The following is a 17,923-nucleotide window of genomic DNA, read 5'->3' on the forward strand; positions in this document are numbered from 1 at the left end:
AAGTAATTTTGAGAAAAATGTAGACTTTTTTGGTTGGTTAAGTTACCTTAAAAATTTGCGGAGCCCACTTTCTGAATGCTTGTTCTTGTCCGCACATCTCATCCCCGGACGCCATTTTAGCCAACCTTTCGCCCCCCAATTCCCCGAGAAGATTGTCCACGTATTTCCCAAAAGCGCAAAAGTTGGGATAGGCACTAGAGCCTAATGCGAAAACTGCAAACCTTCACAACACGTTAATTCCATTCTTGTGACAAAAGTGTTCAATAAGCAGAGCTAAAGCCACTTACCTAACGTTACTGAGAGGTCCGAAAGTGTCTTCTAACAAAGGTTCACTTACAGATCCTCTCAAAGAATCCAGTCGGTCTAATTTTTTGGCAGTAGCAATTTCGCTTTGGCTATTTGCTTTAATGAAGGACTTGGAGGAAGCCATAGTCATACTGCACCACCACCAGACAAAGAGAGAAAAGCAAAGAAGAGATTATACCGCCACCTCATATATACAAATTAGTAAAGCTTTTGACAGTAGAAAAGTATAAGCAAGTAGAAAAAGCAAAACAGTACTTACTTAAGTTTTCCCACGTCACCGTTCGGGATTCCATTTTCACTTAGCTTCAGAGCGTATAAGTTTTTAGCAAACTCCTATGAAACGAAATTTAGAGACGAACTGTTAAAAAAATTTACTTACTTCTCCGTTTTCTGGAGGGTCGCCGTTGCCAAAAGTGGAAGTCACCACCAGGAGAAGAGCCTCATGTTCAATGCTCGTTATGTCATAGTCGGCCATACAATACACCTGAGCGTTGAAGGCGTGCCCGAAAATTTCGACCAACTTCTTCGCATAGCTTTCAGATTTACCAGTTTCGGTAGCGTAGAGGATTGTTGCTTTGATACGTCTAGAGAGGGCTCTTCCAAATAATTTTGACGTGAACTTGACAGCCCGCGCAATCTGCTTGAAGTGGAATTTACGACGCGGCTTCTTGCTTTTGCCCGACTCACGACCCTTCTTCCAGACGTGGCACTTCCAAGCGGGCTCCTGGAAGGGTTAAACACCGAATTTAATTTTCAAGTGTGTATTTTGAGGTTAAATATTTTTATTGCATAGTCTGCTTTGGTCATGTGTCTTTTATTTTCATTTTAAACAATTTATTTTTTTTATTTTGACTAGTGGATAAAAATTTTATTGTTATAAATGCCGTATTCGAATAAATGAAAAATTGTATCAATTGTAGACTGAAAAGCATGTGACAATTAGGAAGACCATGATTTATTCAGTGATTAACTTTTTCTTCGTCCCTCGTAGCTTGTTGTTACGCCACTGTTTAAACTATTAACAACAATTATAATTCGCGAATGAAATGTACGGTTTCAAATGCAAAATGTTAACGTTTTGAAAAACTTATTCGTGTTTTTGTGTGGATAAAACTAAGGCACACAAATAAAACAGTTATTTTAAAAGATGACGCGAATTGACTGTATATCTACGAGGTGCTATCGCTACCGAACGTACGTCCCTGTGGCGCAGTGGATAGCGCGTTGGACTTCTAATCCAAAGGTCGTGGGTTCGATCCCCACCAGGGATGCGGTTCGCAACACCTTTTTTTCTTCTTTTTTTGAACACAGATAACAAAATAATTATGTATGCACCCTCAGGAGCCTAAATTTTAAAATCGGCGAATCTCGTTTTATTTTTATACATTTATAACCATTTGCAAAATCCCTATATTTATTTGTCGCGCCTCGAAAATTAGATTATTCCTCGATTTGTTTGCGCGTAAAGCTTCTAGAAGCCGAGGCAATTTTATCTTTATCTTCGAAATCGAATAATAGTAATGAAAAAACACGATATTTCAACTCCGGTGAATCGTTTCGTGGGAAAAATACAAAAACTTTGATAGAGCGGAATGCGTGGGATACACTTAATTATACGTCGGCCCGCCTTTGGTCAGTAATGGTCGTGTAAAGAGGGTTGAGGGTGGTCATTTGTGCGGATGGACACGAACAAGGGGCGTTTTCGTCGAGAAAAATGTGTTCTCATCAAGTGTGTTTTTTAGCAGAATGTCAATTCTAGAGGGATTTATTAATGGGGAATTTTTCATGTTTAATCGGCGGGAAAAGGATCGTTTGTTGGCAATTTTTGGCCGAAAATACACACAGACGGGTTTTTGTTGTCAATATTTGTTTAAGTATAACAAAAGCAAAATTGTTTAATTGCTGTTTCATGCAGGGCAAACTCGGTGGTAAATCATACTCGGACGTGGACGGATTTTCTTGTCAATTTTGCGGAAGCAAATTGTGATATGTTGGGACCGTATCGTTTTTTGTTTTTGACATTTGTATGGGTCTTTCTACAGAAATAGGATTTTTTTGTGTTTTTTTTTTTTCATATTCGCGAGTTCAAATTCATTAAAGTTAATCATTTGTATCAAAACACTACCCTTCTCAGTTCCCTGTCATGTCAAATACGAAAAATTTTAACTATTATGGCTTATTACAAATATAATTTAGCACTTCATGCCAACTTGTTCTATCGTGCGTAATATACCGGGTGTCTGGAAAATGGCAGATTAACTCTTCAGTACGTTATATACGGGAGTTTCGGGAGTCCAAAAAAAAAACAACGAAATTCTTTATGATGTGATTACGAAGAAAACGTAATGTTATGAAAGTAAAATTGGCAACACTGCACGCACCTAATGCATGAATACCTCCGGTTTATTTTCTGATTTCTTAGTAACGATGGTGACTGAAATCCACCTTTTATTTTTTTTTAGCACAATAACCATAACAATCGTTGTGCATTATTATTAATAAAACAAGCTGTTATTTTTCACAACAAATAAAAAAAAATTAATAAGACATTTATAAATTATAAACCAAAAAAAAAACAATAAAAGAAAAATCCGTTAAAACATAATCTACTAAACACTAGAGAAGATGTTCAAAATTGCTGCCTTGTGCATATAAATAAGTAAGCTCGTAATATTTCCAAATTTTGATCATTTTTTGTAAAAGTTAGTCATCACTACTTGCTAAGATAAAACTCTCTAAGAAAAGATAGGGTGGGTGGGCGGGGCTAGTATCTGCTTAGATAAGACTGATTCTGGCAAATGAGATACCTTCTAAGAGAAGAGAGGGTGGGTGGGCGGGGCTAGTACCTGTTAAGATAAAACTGATTTTAACAAATGAGATACCTCTAAAAAAATAGAGGGCGGGTGGGCGGGGTTAGTGCCTTCTAAAATAAGATCTATTTTGGCAAATGACATACCCTATAAGACAAGAGAGGGTGGGTGGGCGGGGATAGTACCTGCTAAGATAAGACTGATTTTGGCAAATGAGATCTCTCTAAAAAAGATAGAGGGCGGGTAGGCGAGAGAAATATTAACTAAAATTTCATTACTAGTTATTGTAATAATGAATGTGTTGTTTAGTTGTTAAAAGTAGCAAAATAACCAATTTTAAAATCATTATTACTCCACCAAAATAGGAAAAGAATTTTTTTTAGTATTTTTTCCCATACTCACCAGTTGATTGTGAAGGGCGTGGCGGAGAGTTAATCCGACATTTTCCAGACACCCAGTATATTAGTTACAAATTTAACCTTTAAATTAATTTGTGGGATTAAATATTATTTAAATGCTAATAACGTTTTTACATTTTGTTCCAAGCTTTATCTCATGTGATATGTGAAAATTGTGTACAGTTGCGGCCCCCCAAAAGTGCACGATTTTTCGTTGTCATGGAATTTTTTGAATTTTTAAATTAATGTAAGTCTGGCTATTACCAGTGGCGTAACATTTTTGAATAAACAAAATGTCAAATTTGCTAAACTTTGTTATTTGAGCGGTCATGATTTGAACATACATTTACAATAGACAAAATTATCGTGTACTTAAGGCCGTAACTGTACCTGTGCAGAGTGAATAGGTTTATAATCAAGTTGGCATCTGTCACTTTGACAAAAAATTATTATGTCCTTTTGTTCCACACTGTGAAAAGTTGATTTGATGAGAACGTGTATTTTCAGGAAATTTTCAGTCCCCTGGAAAATAGTAACGTTCGTAATGTGCTGCCAATTTTAATGCTTTTTACTTTATTTACCTAAATATTCGCCATTTAACTGTGTTCGCGAAGTCTTAGTTCAAAAGTAATTATTCAATGATTTTTTAAATAAAACTAACAATTCTCACTTCCCTTTAAAAAAATGGTCTAAGGTTACTTCGACAGATTTCCCTAGTCTTTGAACTACAGTCCTACAAATTCCGCTTCTTTGAAACATTATAAAAAATTTTTGTTTTCTGATAATCTTTATACAGGGTAGAGATGTACCGACTGCAGTCGGCCGACTAGTCGGCTTTGTCAAAACCGGTTAAAATTAGTTTAATCGACCGAAAATTGGTGTCAAAGTGTAGATAATCTTCCGCTAGTTACGATTCTGAAATCGCCGTCACGATATATGGTCCAATAAACACGCAGAGCGAATTCAAAATTTCCAAAAATTTTCCAAAAAAGTGGTTAAAATTGGTTAAGTATTGTATAAACTGCCCTAAATTGTGTTATTCTTTATTTTTGTACTGAGTTACTACAAAAAATTAAATGTTAAAATTATCCAAAAAAATTTAACACATTTTTTGGAAAAAAAAGAAACTTCAGTTATTCCTTTTATTAAAATAAAACAAGTTTTTAAGGTAGTCAGAGAAATAGAAAAAAAAACCACTGTCTGTTGCATTTATAAACAGTCGGCCGACTGTAGTCGGTACATCTCTAATACAGGGTGATCTTTTTTAACCTGAAACTTTCAAATATCTCGGAAAATAAGCACTCTGCGAAAAAATATCCAGAATCAAAATTTAATCAAGCCGTGGGGGAAATACATTAGTGCTAAAATTAGCCCTCTACTCCTCTCCTTGTAGGTGGGGCACGGGTTAACTTCGAAACCTTAAATGGGAACTGCTATTTTTAATTGCAGATTCGGAGTCTATGGCTAAAAGTCCGTATGATTTGCCTGAAACATTTTTTTAGATTTGTGGTAGATAGCGCTGAATAGACGAAATTCAATTTGTTCCGATTTATCCTACTGCAAACTTACGCATACGATTCGGCAACATTATTTACACTGAAAATGTGGTATTGTTTACTGCAGAATTGTATGCATAGGTTCTCAGTAGGAGAAATAAAAACTAATAATTTCGTTATTACAGCGTCATCTGTCATGAATATAAAAAAATTGTTTTAAACGAACCCTACGTACTTTTAGTCGTAGAATCCTAATCTCTAATAAACATTCGGGGTTCCTATTTAAGATATCAAAATTATCGCTCGCCGCACCTAAAAAGAGGGGTGAGGGGGACTAGTTTTTTGCACCAAAGTATTTCCCCCATGGAATGATTAAATTTTGAATCTGGACATTTTTTTGTAGACTGCTTACTTTTCGAGATATTTGAAAGTTTCATGTTAAAAGAATCTCCCTGTAGGTATATGTATTAAAAACCAGTGGTGCCTCGAACCACCTGCGCCGCGAGGGTGCAAATTCCAAGGGGCTGCCGTCTGCTGACATAGGGACAATATGAAATATTTTCAAAGCAAATAACCAACGGAAAAGACTGTATTATTATCAGTGTACATTAGGGTGATTCAAAAAAAAAAATAATTTTTTTTTTCGTGCAAAGAGGTTCAAAAGTTTCTTTTCAACGTAAAAAAATACCAGTTAAAATTTGAGCTCTTAATATTAATATTAAGACCGTCCGCATCGCGTTTTTCTATTTCCCATAAGAATAACATGGGAAAATTTTTGTTTGCACCTTCTGATTTTTATTGCTAGCCCGTCGTGTGTCGTGAAAAAAATTCAATCACATATTTTTATAGAGAATTGAACGCTCTACAAAAAGTTTTTTTTTGAATCACCCTAGTGTACATGCTTAACTGTGATTGTTTATGTTTATACATCGAAAGAATGTTACGTAGAAATTTGTTTAAGTTGAATGAGTTATCGCCTCAAAACAGAGGACTAAAATTATTAATTAAATCACAGTTCTCACATTTTCTAGAAAATGAGATTCTTTATTTGATGAATAAAAATTTGGTCGAAGGTTATACGAATAATTTGAAAAATCCAGTTGTTTAAAAAAATTATAAAATTTGATTTTACGATTTTCGTTTTGTAATAATTTCTGTAAAGTAAAAATCAGAAGCATAAATAAGCAAAAAAATTCTGAAAAAATTCAGGGATGTAAGTAGATCTCGATGTGCTAGTTCCAAAAATATAGCGCGTTTATGGTAACGGAGCAATATTTTCGGAAAATTCGGTCTGAAATTCGAATTTTTTGATTTTTTTAAAATTGAGATATTTCAGTGGACGATTCTGAAAAAAAAACGGTTGGAGTTATTGAAGAAATGAATGAAATCTACAACAGAATGTATTTAGTTAAATTTCGAAAATCATAGAAAATGGGTGGAAATTGGCATAAAGTGAAAATTTCATTTTTAAAAAGTCGTCTAAAAATTCTCAAAAAATTCAGGGTTATAGATCTTGACGTGCTGATTCCAAAAATATATCGTGTAACATTTTTTTCGAATGTATCTATTATCCATTGTTGCTTAAGAATACTTTATTTTTGTTTAATAAAATCAAGGTTTATTTCTTGAAGTCGCTGATCCGAACACATATTTTCCGCAATTAATTCGGAATATCGAGCTTTTATTGTATTCAGAGCTGTTCAGTACTTCAAGTAAAAGTACTTGAAGTAATACTTCAAGTACTTTAAGTACTTCAAGTACTTTACTTGAAGTACTTTTATATTTAGGTACTTGGTACTTGGTACTTGGAGTATTTCTAAAATGTACTTGAGTTTAGTACTTGATTTTGCCAAGTACTTTGCTCCAAGTACTTCACTCAGTATTTTAAATACTCTTGAATTACTTGAAGTATGAAAGTGGAAATTTCAAATACTTTAGTCTCTATTTTACGAAGTTTTCACATCTCAAAATAGGGTCTGTTAAATACTTGAAGTTATTAATTCAATTATTTGATTAGATGTATTTTTATAGTAAAATCGTGTTTTTTTCCTGTGAGGTTATATTTTGATCTGTGATTGTGGATATCTTATCCACAATATGACGTACATTTCATAGGTACTTGCATAATGCCGATAGATAGGTAGGTAAGAAAATTAATGTCATAAATATGTCATTTGAGAGTGGATGACGACAGCAGAAGGGTCGGAGATCTGTGTAAAATTTTCAGCGATGTAAAGTTGTGAATATATGAATTTTGTCTTTTTTGTATTTTGGTCTGGAACTTAACTTTGCGGGTAGTTTTTCAGTACCTTCCCGGTACCCCAAAGGGAATCGGGTTTGTTGACGTACCTGCTAAAGTGCAAGGTCGGATTTGAAAATATTTGAGAAATGATTCAGTACTCGTTCAAAAAGATATTTATTCTTTCATTAGTTTCTTAACCTCGCCGTGTATTTGTCAGTAAGAAGCCTGGTCAGGGCGGAGAACTCGGCAGGGGATTATCCCTTTTATTATAATAGCAATAGCTGATGGCAGGTACAGACTTTCATATTCGCCTCTTCCTCGTAGAATTTAAACACAATTTTATGTTAAATATTTTGCAGCTTAATTTTCTTTATCATGTTAGACACTCGTTTTTTACCACATTTTCTTTTTTTGTTTATACATGGTTCAGCCATATAAACTTAGTTGGTTATTACTACTTATATTTTCTCACATTACAGTTTCAAATAATCTTTTAAATTGTATGAATTATTTGAACACCAACAATTTAAAAAGACGTAATGCAGAAAAACAATGATTTTAAAAGTCACACTAATTAGTGTCATTTGTCTTTCCTGTGCGGATTTTATTTATTACCGTACAACAACTTTACGTATTACATTGCATCGCTTATTACATAAACCCAATATTGTTCAAAATGAAATTTGTTTTGTGAAACTCGGCTCGTAGTACCAATGTTTTTTGTAATCCAGTTGATACGACCATGATTGTATGGTTTTGATGAGTACCGAATTGTATTTTGATATTGCTCGAAGGACCTTTGTTTTGTTGTGTGCGAAATAATAGACAGGGTTCGGTTTCGATGTTTAAATACAGGACGGTTACAGAAGTACTGAATTTACATTTGTATTTACAATATCAGGTAAAGAGACCCAAAAGGGTCAGTGGCGCTTCCGGAAATGGAACAAAATACATATTCACATTATAAAAAAATACAAAGTTAATGAAATTCGCGATTAGTTAGTATAATTGCCTAGATAAATACACCCCTACGAAATATTTTAACAATAATGAATTTAGTACATATTTACCTGAATTTTCGCAAAAGCCGTTGTTAGGCATTCCCTGAAGTCATTGTAGTATTCAGTTACTAATGTCATCTTCTTTGGGTTCTCAGGTACAAATAAAAAATTAGCCAATCGAAAATGTAAAGAAAAATTCTGGAAAATATTGTGGCATTAGAGGAACAAAATTTTGTATAAATGGACGAAACAGCCCTCCGAACCCATTATTTGTGATTTGTCAGTGTAAAGTTACATAGACAAACATTGTAGTGATTAGTGTTTACTATTTAGTCACTGTAGTATTTAGGTTAATTTAATAATTTTTAGAATAGTAAATACGTAAGTGGTAGACAGATATATTCAGGAATATGGGGCATTCATTCCAAGAAAATTCTCAGCATTTTTGGTAACCGCAAAAGTAAAAAACGACTAATTACTTTGATCACTTTGATATATGAGTTATAGTTTTCGCTGAAAATGGACTCTCGTTTTAGGCATTTTATTTTTTATTTAAAAAATTCATACGTTTTTTTTGAAAATGCAACATAGTGTTTTAAACATTTTTATGTCACGAGCATGTATATGTATCGCACTGCTCTTAAAATTTTTTTCTGAAAAATTTCAGTTTCACAAATCCGACCCTGTGCACTTTCACAATGGGTAATGATTAAGGGTGCACAAACTTAAACACGGAACCGGTTCATAAAATTCATATATTTTTAACACAACTTTATTAAAAAATCAGAACGTTTTGGTGGTGAACCAAAATTCAAAATATTAAAAAAAGGCAACAGAAGCTTGAGAAAATACCATACAGTGCCGATGTTTTTGTTATAAATTAATAGTAAACATACATAGACAACGTCGTCATGTATTTTATTTTAAATTTTAAATTAGAAATAGACGTTAATTTTGTAGAAGGGATTGTGTCAACAGAAAGATGTAAGCTACCATTCTGCATTTAAGTTGATGCTTATGCAATTTTTTATGTGGCGAAATATGTATTATTGTATAGTTAAATTCTGAGTATTAAAAAATTCAGTTCTAAAATATATTAAGCTTTTTTAAAAAAAACAGGAAAAGTTATTTAGTTCTACAGTATTTCAAATAATTAGAAAGTACTTGAAGCATTTTCAGTACTTCAAGTATTTGTAAGTACTTGAAGTATACCTCCAGTACTTCAAGTACTCGTAAGTACTTGAAGTAATGTACTTGGCTTGTACTTCAAGTACATCTGAAAAGTACTTGATACTTGAAATACTCTTGCTGAAAGTAAGTACTTGGTACTTTACTTGAACACTATTTCAAGTAGTACTTTGTACTTGGTACTTCAAGTACTTTTTTTGAGTACTTTGAACAGCTCTGATTGTATTTTAAAGCACATAACTAACGGGATAAAATGTCCTTCAGCACTAGGTAACAACAATTTGACATCGAAAGAATGTCATGTTGAAATTCGTTTGATTTGAATGAGTTTGTCTTCTCATTACGGAAGATTAAAAGCATTAATTAAATCACAACCGAACAAACTGTTATGAATATTATAATTCTTATTTTATCATTATTATCTAAAAACGTGCGTGCTCTCATATTTTCGAGAAAATGGGGTGACTGACTCGTTTTTAATATGACCCATACAAAAATTGTGATAACGTCATCAACATGAATAATACCAGTCACAGCACAAAAGAAAAGTACTTACAGCGCATTACCGTGAGCCATGAAGCCTTATGTTCTGCGTTGGTGACATACCTTGCGAATGTTTTTGCGAAAATTTGAACGTTTAGAGAAAAATCTGAAAGCGGATTCGTACACTTCAAGTATACGAATCATTTTTAAATACGGTTCATTGAGATGACGTCATCAAATTGTTGATGGGGATGATTAGCCAAATTTTGGTTATCATTTAACCATCTACATGATATTTCTAATATACATAAAAAAAAATTGACAACAATCGGTCCAGCAGTTTCGGAGATTACGTGTCTAATAAAAATGGATACAGACACCAGACAGACAGACTTTTTTCGTACTGTAGGAGTCATGAAACGTCGCGAAAACATAAAAGTGCCAATTCATCCGATGGACTCGATACTATACTTACGCTCGGGAAGTAATAATGTCAAGGATTTGGGACATAAACAAGAGATTTAATACTTTTTATAACCTGAGTATATTTTGAATAAATAAACATGTTATTTTTAAATGATTAATCTTTTAATGATTTTTACTTTGGCATTTGTCCAGAAACAATCTAAGTAGAGAAGAACTTTTGGCAAAGGAATGAGAGGTTGAAAGAGTCCGTTACCAAAGAATAAAAAATGATCCCGCTGAATTAGCAAAATATATAGAAAAAGACACGTTGAAATACATGAAACAAAGAGACAATGGGATAAGATAATCCACTGCCGAAGTGATAACTCGAGAACAAAGGACTGAATGGAGAAAATGGAGAACACATTTAGCGAGGTATTATAATAAAAAGTAGAAGCATTGCAGCAAAGAAATGATCTTTAAAATAAAGACGTGAACGAAATAAAAAAAATCGGAAAATAGATATTATTTTTGCTAAGCTCAAGTAAATAAAGCAAATAGTTACAGAAAGAAAATATAACGTATGAAGAAAAGAAACCAACCAAATGCAGACATTTCATCTAGTTTTACAAAAATGGTGGGAAGTCCAGAAACACGAAATGAAGTGCAAAGAAAGCTTTATATGGAGAGGTGACCCAACAACAAATTCAACAAAACTATGCTCTTTTAAAAACGCATTGGGAAAAATTATTGAAAACAATAGTCTATGGAAGATGCATCACTTATAAAAAAATGTGGGATTTACACAAAAAGAAAAAAAAATAAATAAAAAGTAAAAATCTTCAAACTGTTTAAAAACTATCATTGAAAGTTTCCTAGAACATGGCAATCATAGCAAACTGTCTGCTGGAAAAAAGGAATCTCTTAGATACAATGAAAATTTTGTAAAAAGAAAAATTCTTAAAGCTTACAATATCACTGGCAGCAATTCTTTATGGGATCTTTTTGGACTATGTGTTGCTCAGTTAAATAGTGACTGCTTTATTCAGGGTGAGTTAGCCAAAAAGGGACACCCCGATTTTTTTTTATTTTTAACGGAATTAAGTTTATAAATAAAGACGAATGAGTTCTATGTATGCACCACTTCATTAACATGAAACAATCGACACAATTTTTTTCATTTTAATTTAACTTAAAATTTTTATTTTACGATGAAACTGAGAAAAAAATAATCTGCAAAGTTGAACTTATTACTTTTGATATGTTTTATTTGTTTTATACTTAAGTAGTGAAGCATCTATTTTTGAGTCTCATGAATTTATTTCATTTATTATGCTTTTCTGAACAACTCAATACAACATTTTTTATCAAATTTTACGTCAAGTTGCACTAGCGAACAACGTTAGTCAGAACATTGATTAATTTTTTTAAATTTTTTGATTAAAGGAAAATTGCAATAATTTAGGAATATTAAGTAATGCAGCTAATTAAGCTAATTTTTTACATTCTTTTTTTATAAAAATAAAATGTAAAATCTGAACAATAAAAAACTTTGGGAATAAAACTGTTTTTCTGATAAAAATCTCAGTTCCTTGGACGCTTTCTCGGCCTATTGATTTTTTAAACAATTTGCAAAATCTAAAATATTGCTTTTTTTAAATGGATGGTTTAGCATAGCCGAACTAGAACTAATTCGTTATATAATTCGACAACTGTGTGGTTAAAAAAACTATGAAATAATTCGAATTTTTGTAGAATGATCCGTATAGATTATTACAGGAACATTTGAAGAAATCGTGACGTTGAAAAAATATACAAAAGCTGTAGTTTTCTTAACATTAACTGGATTTACTCTTACCCAAGAAAACAATCGTAGTAAGGTGATTAAAAACATTGAAAATCTAGGCATCTTAGGTTAACTCTTTTGAAATGACGTCAAAACCTTTTCAGTGGAATAAATAAATCATTTTTAGTTGTAAGTTGTAGTTGATGTTTTAAAGTAAATTTTATTTAATATAACTCACATATAGAAACCTAAAAATAGGAACGAATTATTTAAGCACAGACATAAAAAAAAATAAGCGAGATTTAAAAATACTTGTTTTTTGTAGGAAATGAAAGTAAATGCGGAGATTATCTGTCTAATAAGTTTTCAGTACACAGACAGAAGACAGAGAAACAGACACGTGGCAACGGGAAACCTTCAGTCCGATATTCTATGACTTCAGAAACTTCAAGGAAACATGAAATTAGACATTTGTTAGAATGACCGTATTATAAAACTTCCCTCAGAGATTGCCCGGGAAGTCTACCGGAATTAAAGGTAAACACTTCAAGTGTTTACTTAAGAAAATCAAAGAAAACGTAGAATAAGCAGTTTTGTCCAAAAATTTTATTTCTGGTAAAATAAAACTTACAAGATCGCTAGTCAGTGTACAGATTAGTTTACTAAAATTTACTGCTCGAAACTTTTGTGTCTCAGTCGTAATTTAACGTCAAAAAAGGGAGCTTTCGTCCGTTACCCGGAATAACTGGCTCATTCACCTCCTAAAACAACGCGGGCCCACTCACATCGAGACCAGCTGTAGCTGGCAATGCCCCATTCTGTCAGTATAAACTTAATATTATTATTACCCCTATAATGCAATCGAGCTCTCCGACTAAATCGAATTACCACCCCTGTATCAATACTCCACCCTGCCGAAATCAAGTAAGTAGTAACAATTGCCCTTGACAGCTTTTTCCTGCTTTCGATAAGATTACACCGCTTTACATCACCCCCTCATTACGTATCCGGGTGCACACCCCCAAGAACGTGAGATAAATCGTCATTTTTTAGCAAACTTTTTATGGCTGCCACATTAAGGATGCGATAAAACGTCGAATTGACGTTATTATCAAGCAAAAGACTCGACTCACAGTCAAAACAAATAATAACGTGTAATCGTCCTGCTCGTTTTTCTCACAAATCCTTTAATATGAAGGAAATGTGTGTACATGAAGGGTAATCGGAAACTGTAGCTGAGTGTGTATTTCACTATTTCACACCCTTGATGACAGTTATTGCTTGCGGTTTCGACGGAATGAGTATTGTGTTGATCGAAACAGGGGCGGAGTTTGGGGAATGGAAGGATGGAATAAAAGCGTCTGAGATGCAGGCGACGAGGTGCAGAAATTACGAAAAGCGATTTTTTTTGTGAAAATTAACATGTATTTGGATTTGTTCGTACTGTATTTATTTCCTTGACTGCAAGTTCTAACACACTTTAATTGTAAATTACCGCGCAGCGACTTTGCATATGATAACAGGTTATCTATGCTGCAGTTAGTAATTAGGGACTGGAATATATTACGTTAACAGAGGGAATTTAATTTCAAAAGTGCATTTTCTAAGAAAAGGAATGTGTAATGTAAAGAAGAGAGAATTTATTTCAAGTTTGTGCTAATTTCTGCAACTACAAATCATTTCAATTTTACACTGTACGAGTATTTTTTAGTTTTACTTTCGAGCTCTACCACGAAAAAATATAACAGATAAAAAAACTAGAAAACCAGAAAAATGCAAACCAAGAATTTTCCATAACAGGATGTGCGTGGTTGTAATCTGCATTTCCTCTGGAACCACGTAATCCACAAGAATTTATCGACTAACCAGAATTAATTTATCAATGAAATGTGTTAGATAGTTTGATTTCAAACTACTAATAAATAACAAGGGCGTAAATAATAAAAATAATCTTCAAATACAGAATTCGTTGTTTCATGAGAGAAAATTTATGCCAGAGTTTTTAATGACTTTATTTCTTATTAAAAAAAACTTGCCCTGGAAAAAAAAGTGTTAATCTAGCTTAAATTAAAAGAAATACGTCTAAATAAAATGTGAAAACTTTTGTACCATCATATAATTATGCAAATTTTAAATGACTGGTAATATTCATATAAATTATTTTTTTTAAGATAGGAATCGTAGCAGTGTTTTCATATTCTAATAAATTTAGTAAAACGATTTTAGGACCACTATTAATTAAGAACCAGCAATTAACGCTCAGCCATGAATTAACTATTGTGGCGTATGCTGATAAAATGTAATGTTAAACGGCAAATTTATGCTTTGTTAATTTAAACGTCGCTACTTAAATTCACTTTGTCATCATAAAAATTCTTACCACTTAAGTCAACCGCCTGTCAGATCTTGAAACATTAAATTTTTATTCAAAATTCGCACATCCCGCAAAAGAGAAACTGATGACAGGGAGTCACAGGTTCGTGAACCGATCTTTCCCTGAGGTTAAATTTTCTTTTAATTTGCTGACTAAACGCAGAAATATCGCGTTAAATTTAAATAATTAAAGTCAAGACTCGTGCAATTAATTCGTGAATAATAAAGCGAACGAATAGTGAAATTTCTTTTCATGGATGAAAATAAATTTTGGAATGCAACAAATCCTCTATGGAAAAAACAATATAGAAAATACTAATCATAGTGTAAGAGAAAAAAAGAAGGTTTCACATTCTTAAAAAAAGACACTTGGGCGCCCCGGAGAAGGTTTCGCTTTCTTTAAAAAAGACAGTTGGGACCCTCGAGAAGGTTTCGCATTCTTACAAAAAAGACAATTGTGACCCCCGAGAAGGTTTCACATTCTTAAAAAAAAACAGTTGAGGCCGCTGAGAAGGTTTCAGATTAAAAAAAAAAACAATTGGGGCCCCGAGAAGGTTTCACATTATTAAAAAAAAGACAGTTGAGGCCCCTGAGAAGATTTCGCCTTTTTTAAAAAAGGACAGTTGGAACCCCTGCGAAGGTTTCGCATTCTTATTAAAAAGACAATTGTGCCCCCCGAGAAGGTTTCACATTCTTAAAAAAGACAGTTGGGGCGGCCGAGAAGGTTTCACATTAAAAAAAAGATATTTGGCGCCCTCGAGAAGGCTTTACATTTTTAAAAAAGACAATTGGGACCTGGAGAAGGTTTCACATTCTTAAAAAAGACAGTTGGGGGCCGCCGAGGTTTCAAATTAAAGAAAAAACAACAGGGGCCCCGACAAGGTTTCACATGCTTAAAAAAAAACGTTGAGGCCTCTGAGAAGGTTTCGCCTTCTTTAAAAAAGGACAGTTGGGACCCCTGAGAAGGCTTCGCATTGTTATTAAAAAGACAACTGTGGCCCCCAAGAAGGTTTCACATTTTTAAAAAAGACAGTTCGGGCCGCCGAGAAGGTTTCAGAATAAAAAAAAACGATTAGGGCCCCAAGAAGGTTTCACATTTAAAAAAAAAGTCGTTGGGGCCCCGGGAGGGTTTCACTTTCTTTTAAAAAAGTCAGTTGGGGCCCCTGAGAAGGTTTCACCTTCTTAAAAAAAACAGTTTTGGCTCCCGAGAAGGTTTCGCATTCTTAAAAAAGATGGTTGGGGCCGCCGAAAAGGTTTCAGATTAAAAAAAAACCAGTTGGGGCCCCCGAGAAGGTTTCAGATTAAAAAAAAAACAGTTGGGGCCTCGAGAAGGTTTCACATTATTAAAAAAACCGTTGGGGTCCCCGAGAAGGTTTCATTTTCTTAAAAAAAAATTAGTTGGGGCCCCTGAGAAGGTTTCACCATCTTAAAAAAACAGTTGGGGCTCCCGAGAAGGTTTCACATTCTTAAAAAAAGACAGTTGAAGCCCCTGATAAGGTTTCGCCTTCTTAAAAAAAGAACAGTTGGGACCCCTGAGAAGGTTTCGCATTCTTATTAAAAAGACAATTGTGCCCCCCGAGAAGGTTTCACATTTTTAAAAAAGACAGTTGGGGCCGCCGAGAAGGTTTCACATTAAAAAAATGATATTTGGCGCCCTCGAGAAGGCTTTACATTTTTAAAAAAGACAACTGGGACCTCGAAAAGGTTTCCCCTGCTTTAAAAAAGTCAGTTGGGGCCCCTGAGAAGGTTTCACTATCTTAAAAAAAAAACAGTTTTGGCTCCCGAGAAGGTTTCGCATTCTTAAAAAAGACAATTAGAGCCGCCGAAATGGTTTCAGATTAAAAAAAAAAACAGTTGAGGCCCGGAGTAAAAAAACCGTTGGGGCCCCCGAGAAGGTTTCATTTTCTTTAAAAAAAGTTAGTTGGGGCCCCTGAGAAGGTTTCACCATCTTAAAAAAAGCAGTTGGGGCTCCCGAAAAGGTTTCACATTCTTAAAAAAAAGACAGTTGAGGCTCCTGAGAAGGTTTCGCCTTCTTAAAAAAAGGACAGTTGGGACCCCTGAGAAGGTTTCGCATCGTTATTAAAAAGATAACTGTGGCCCCCAAGAAGGTTTCATATTTTTAAAAAAGACAATTGGGGCCGTCGAGAAGGTTTCAGAATAAAAAAAAAACGATTAGGGCCCCGAGAAGGTTTCACATTTAAAAAAAAAATTCGTTGGGGCCCCGGGAAGGTTTCACTTTCTTTTAAAAAAGTCAGTTGGCCCCTGAGAAGGTTTCACCATCTTAAAAAAAACAGTTTTGGTTCCCGAGAAGGTTTCACATTCTTAAAAGAGACAGTCGGGGCCGCCGAGAAGGTTTCAGATTAAAAAAAAAAAACAATTGGGGCCCCGAGAATGGTTTACATTTTTAAACAAATCGTTGGGACCCCCGGGAAGGTTTCACTTTCTTTTAAAAAAGTCAGTTGGGACCCCTGAGAAGGTTTCACCATTTTAAAGAAAACAGTTGGGGTTCCCGAGAAGGTTTCACATTCTTAAAAAAAGACACCTGGGGCCCCGGAGAAGGTTTCGCTCTCTTTAAAAAAGACAGTTAGGACCCCCGAGAAGGTTGCACATTCTTAAAAAAAACAGTTGGGAACCTCGAAAAGGTTTCACCAATTTAAAAACAAGACAGTTGGGATCCCCGAGAAGGTTTTACACTCTTAAAAGAGACAGTAGGAACCACCGAGAAGGTTTCACATTAGGAAAAAAGAGAACTGTGGCCCGCAAGAAGGTTTCACTTTCTTCAAAAGACAATTTGGGGTGCCGAGAAGGTTTCACATGCTTAAAAAAAGCCGTTGGGGCCCCCGAGAAGGTTTCAACGTCTTAAAAAAAAAAAAAATAGTTCGACCCCCGAAGAGGTTTCACTTTCTTTTAAAAAATATCAGTTGGGGCCCCTGAGAAGGTTCACCTTCTTAAAAAAAAATTATTGGGGCTCCCGAGAAGGTTTCACATTCTTTAAAAAAAAGACACCTGGGGCCCCGGAAAAGGTTTCATCTTTTTAAAAACGAAACAGTTCGGACCCCCGAGAAGCTTTCATATTGTAAAAAAAAAAATGTGGTCCCAGAGAAGGTTTAACATTCTTAAAAAAATTTTGCGAAAATTATTCCGACGGAAATTTCTTCGCCCTTAAAGTGTAATCTAACAAATCCTGAAGTAAAAATTAGTGGCGCAATTAACATCCTGCGGTCCGCACAAGTGTGGACAATATGAAATATATTTAAAATAGATAACTGACAGGAAAGAATGTAGATATTCTCAATTGTTCAATACAATACATGCTTAATTTCGTTTGTTTATATTTCGAGAAAATTGAACTATTAATACGTTCAGATTTCAGGCATCAGTTAAAATGAACTGAAATTTGGTTTTGTCTCTTCAACGCAAAAGAACAAAATATAT

At 34.1% G+C, this 17,923-nt stretch overlaps 1 protein-coding gene and 1 non-coding gene across 5 annotated transcripts in view; one reads left to right on the forward strand and one right to left on the reverse strand.

Annotated features, from left to right (window-relative positions):
• Positions 1 to 17,923, reverse strand: part of LOC135142614 (nitric oxide synthase, salivary gland) — a 106,624-nt gene that overhangs the window by 2,148 nt on the left and 86,553 nt on the right. For 3 of the 4 annotated variants that reach the window (XM_064074356.1, XM_064074363.1, XM_064074371.1), the window contains 4 exons: positions 686 to 1,030; positions 566 to 639; positions 288 to 437; positions 47 to 221 (listed from right to left, as the gene is read on the reverse strand). In XM_064074356.1, the coding sequence (XP_063930426.1) occupies positions 47 to 221; positions 288 to 437; positions 566 to 639; positions 686 to 1,030 (744 nt within the window). The remainder of the gene's footprint in view (positions 1 to 46; positions 222 to 287; positions 438 to 565; positions 640 to 685; positions 1,031 to 17,923) is intronic. The other variant, XM_064074379.1, reaches the window with a different exon arrangement.
• Trnar-ucu (transfer RNA arginine (anticodon UCU)) lies at positions 1,505 to 1,577 on the forward strand. The gene has a single exon. It is a non-coding gene; the product is annotated as a tRNA-Arg (tRNA).

The sequence above is a fragment of the Zophobas morio genome, unplaced genomic scaffold (assembly GCF_036711695.1).
Source record: "Zophobas morio isolate AGI-343-1 ecotype UQ-CSIRO unplaced genomic scaffold, CSIRO_AGI_Zmor_V1 ptg000004l, whole genome shotgun sequence".
NCBI classification, from domain to species: domain Eukaryota; kingdom Metazoa; phylum Arthropoda; class Insecta; order Coleoptera; family Tenebrionidae; genus Zophobas; species Zophobas morio.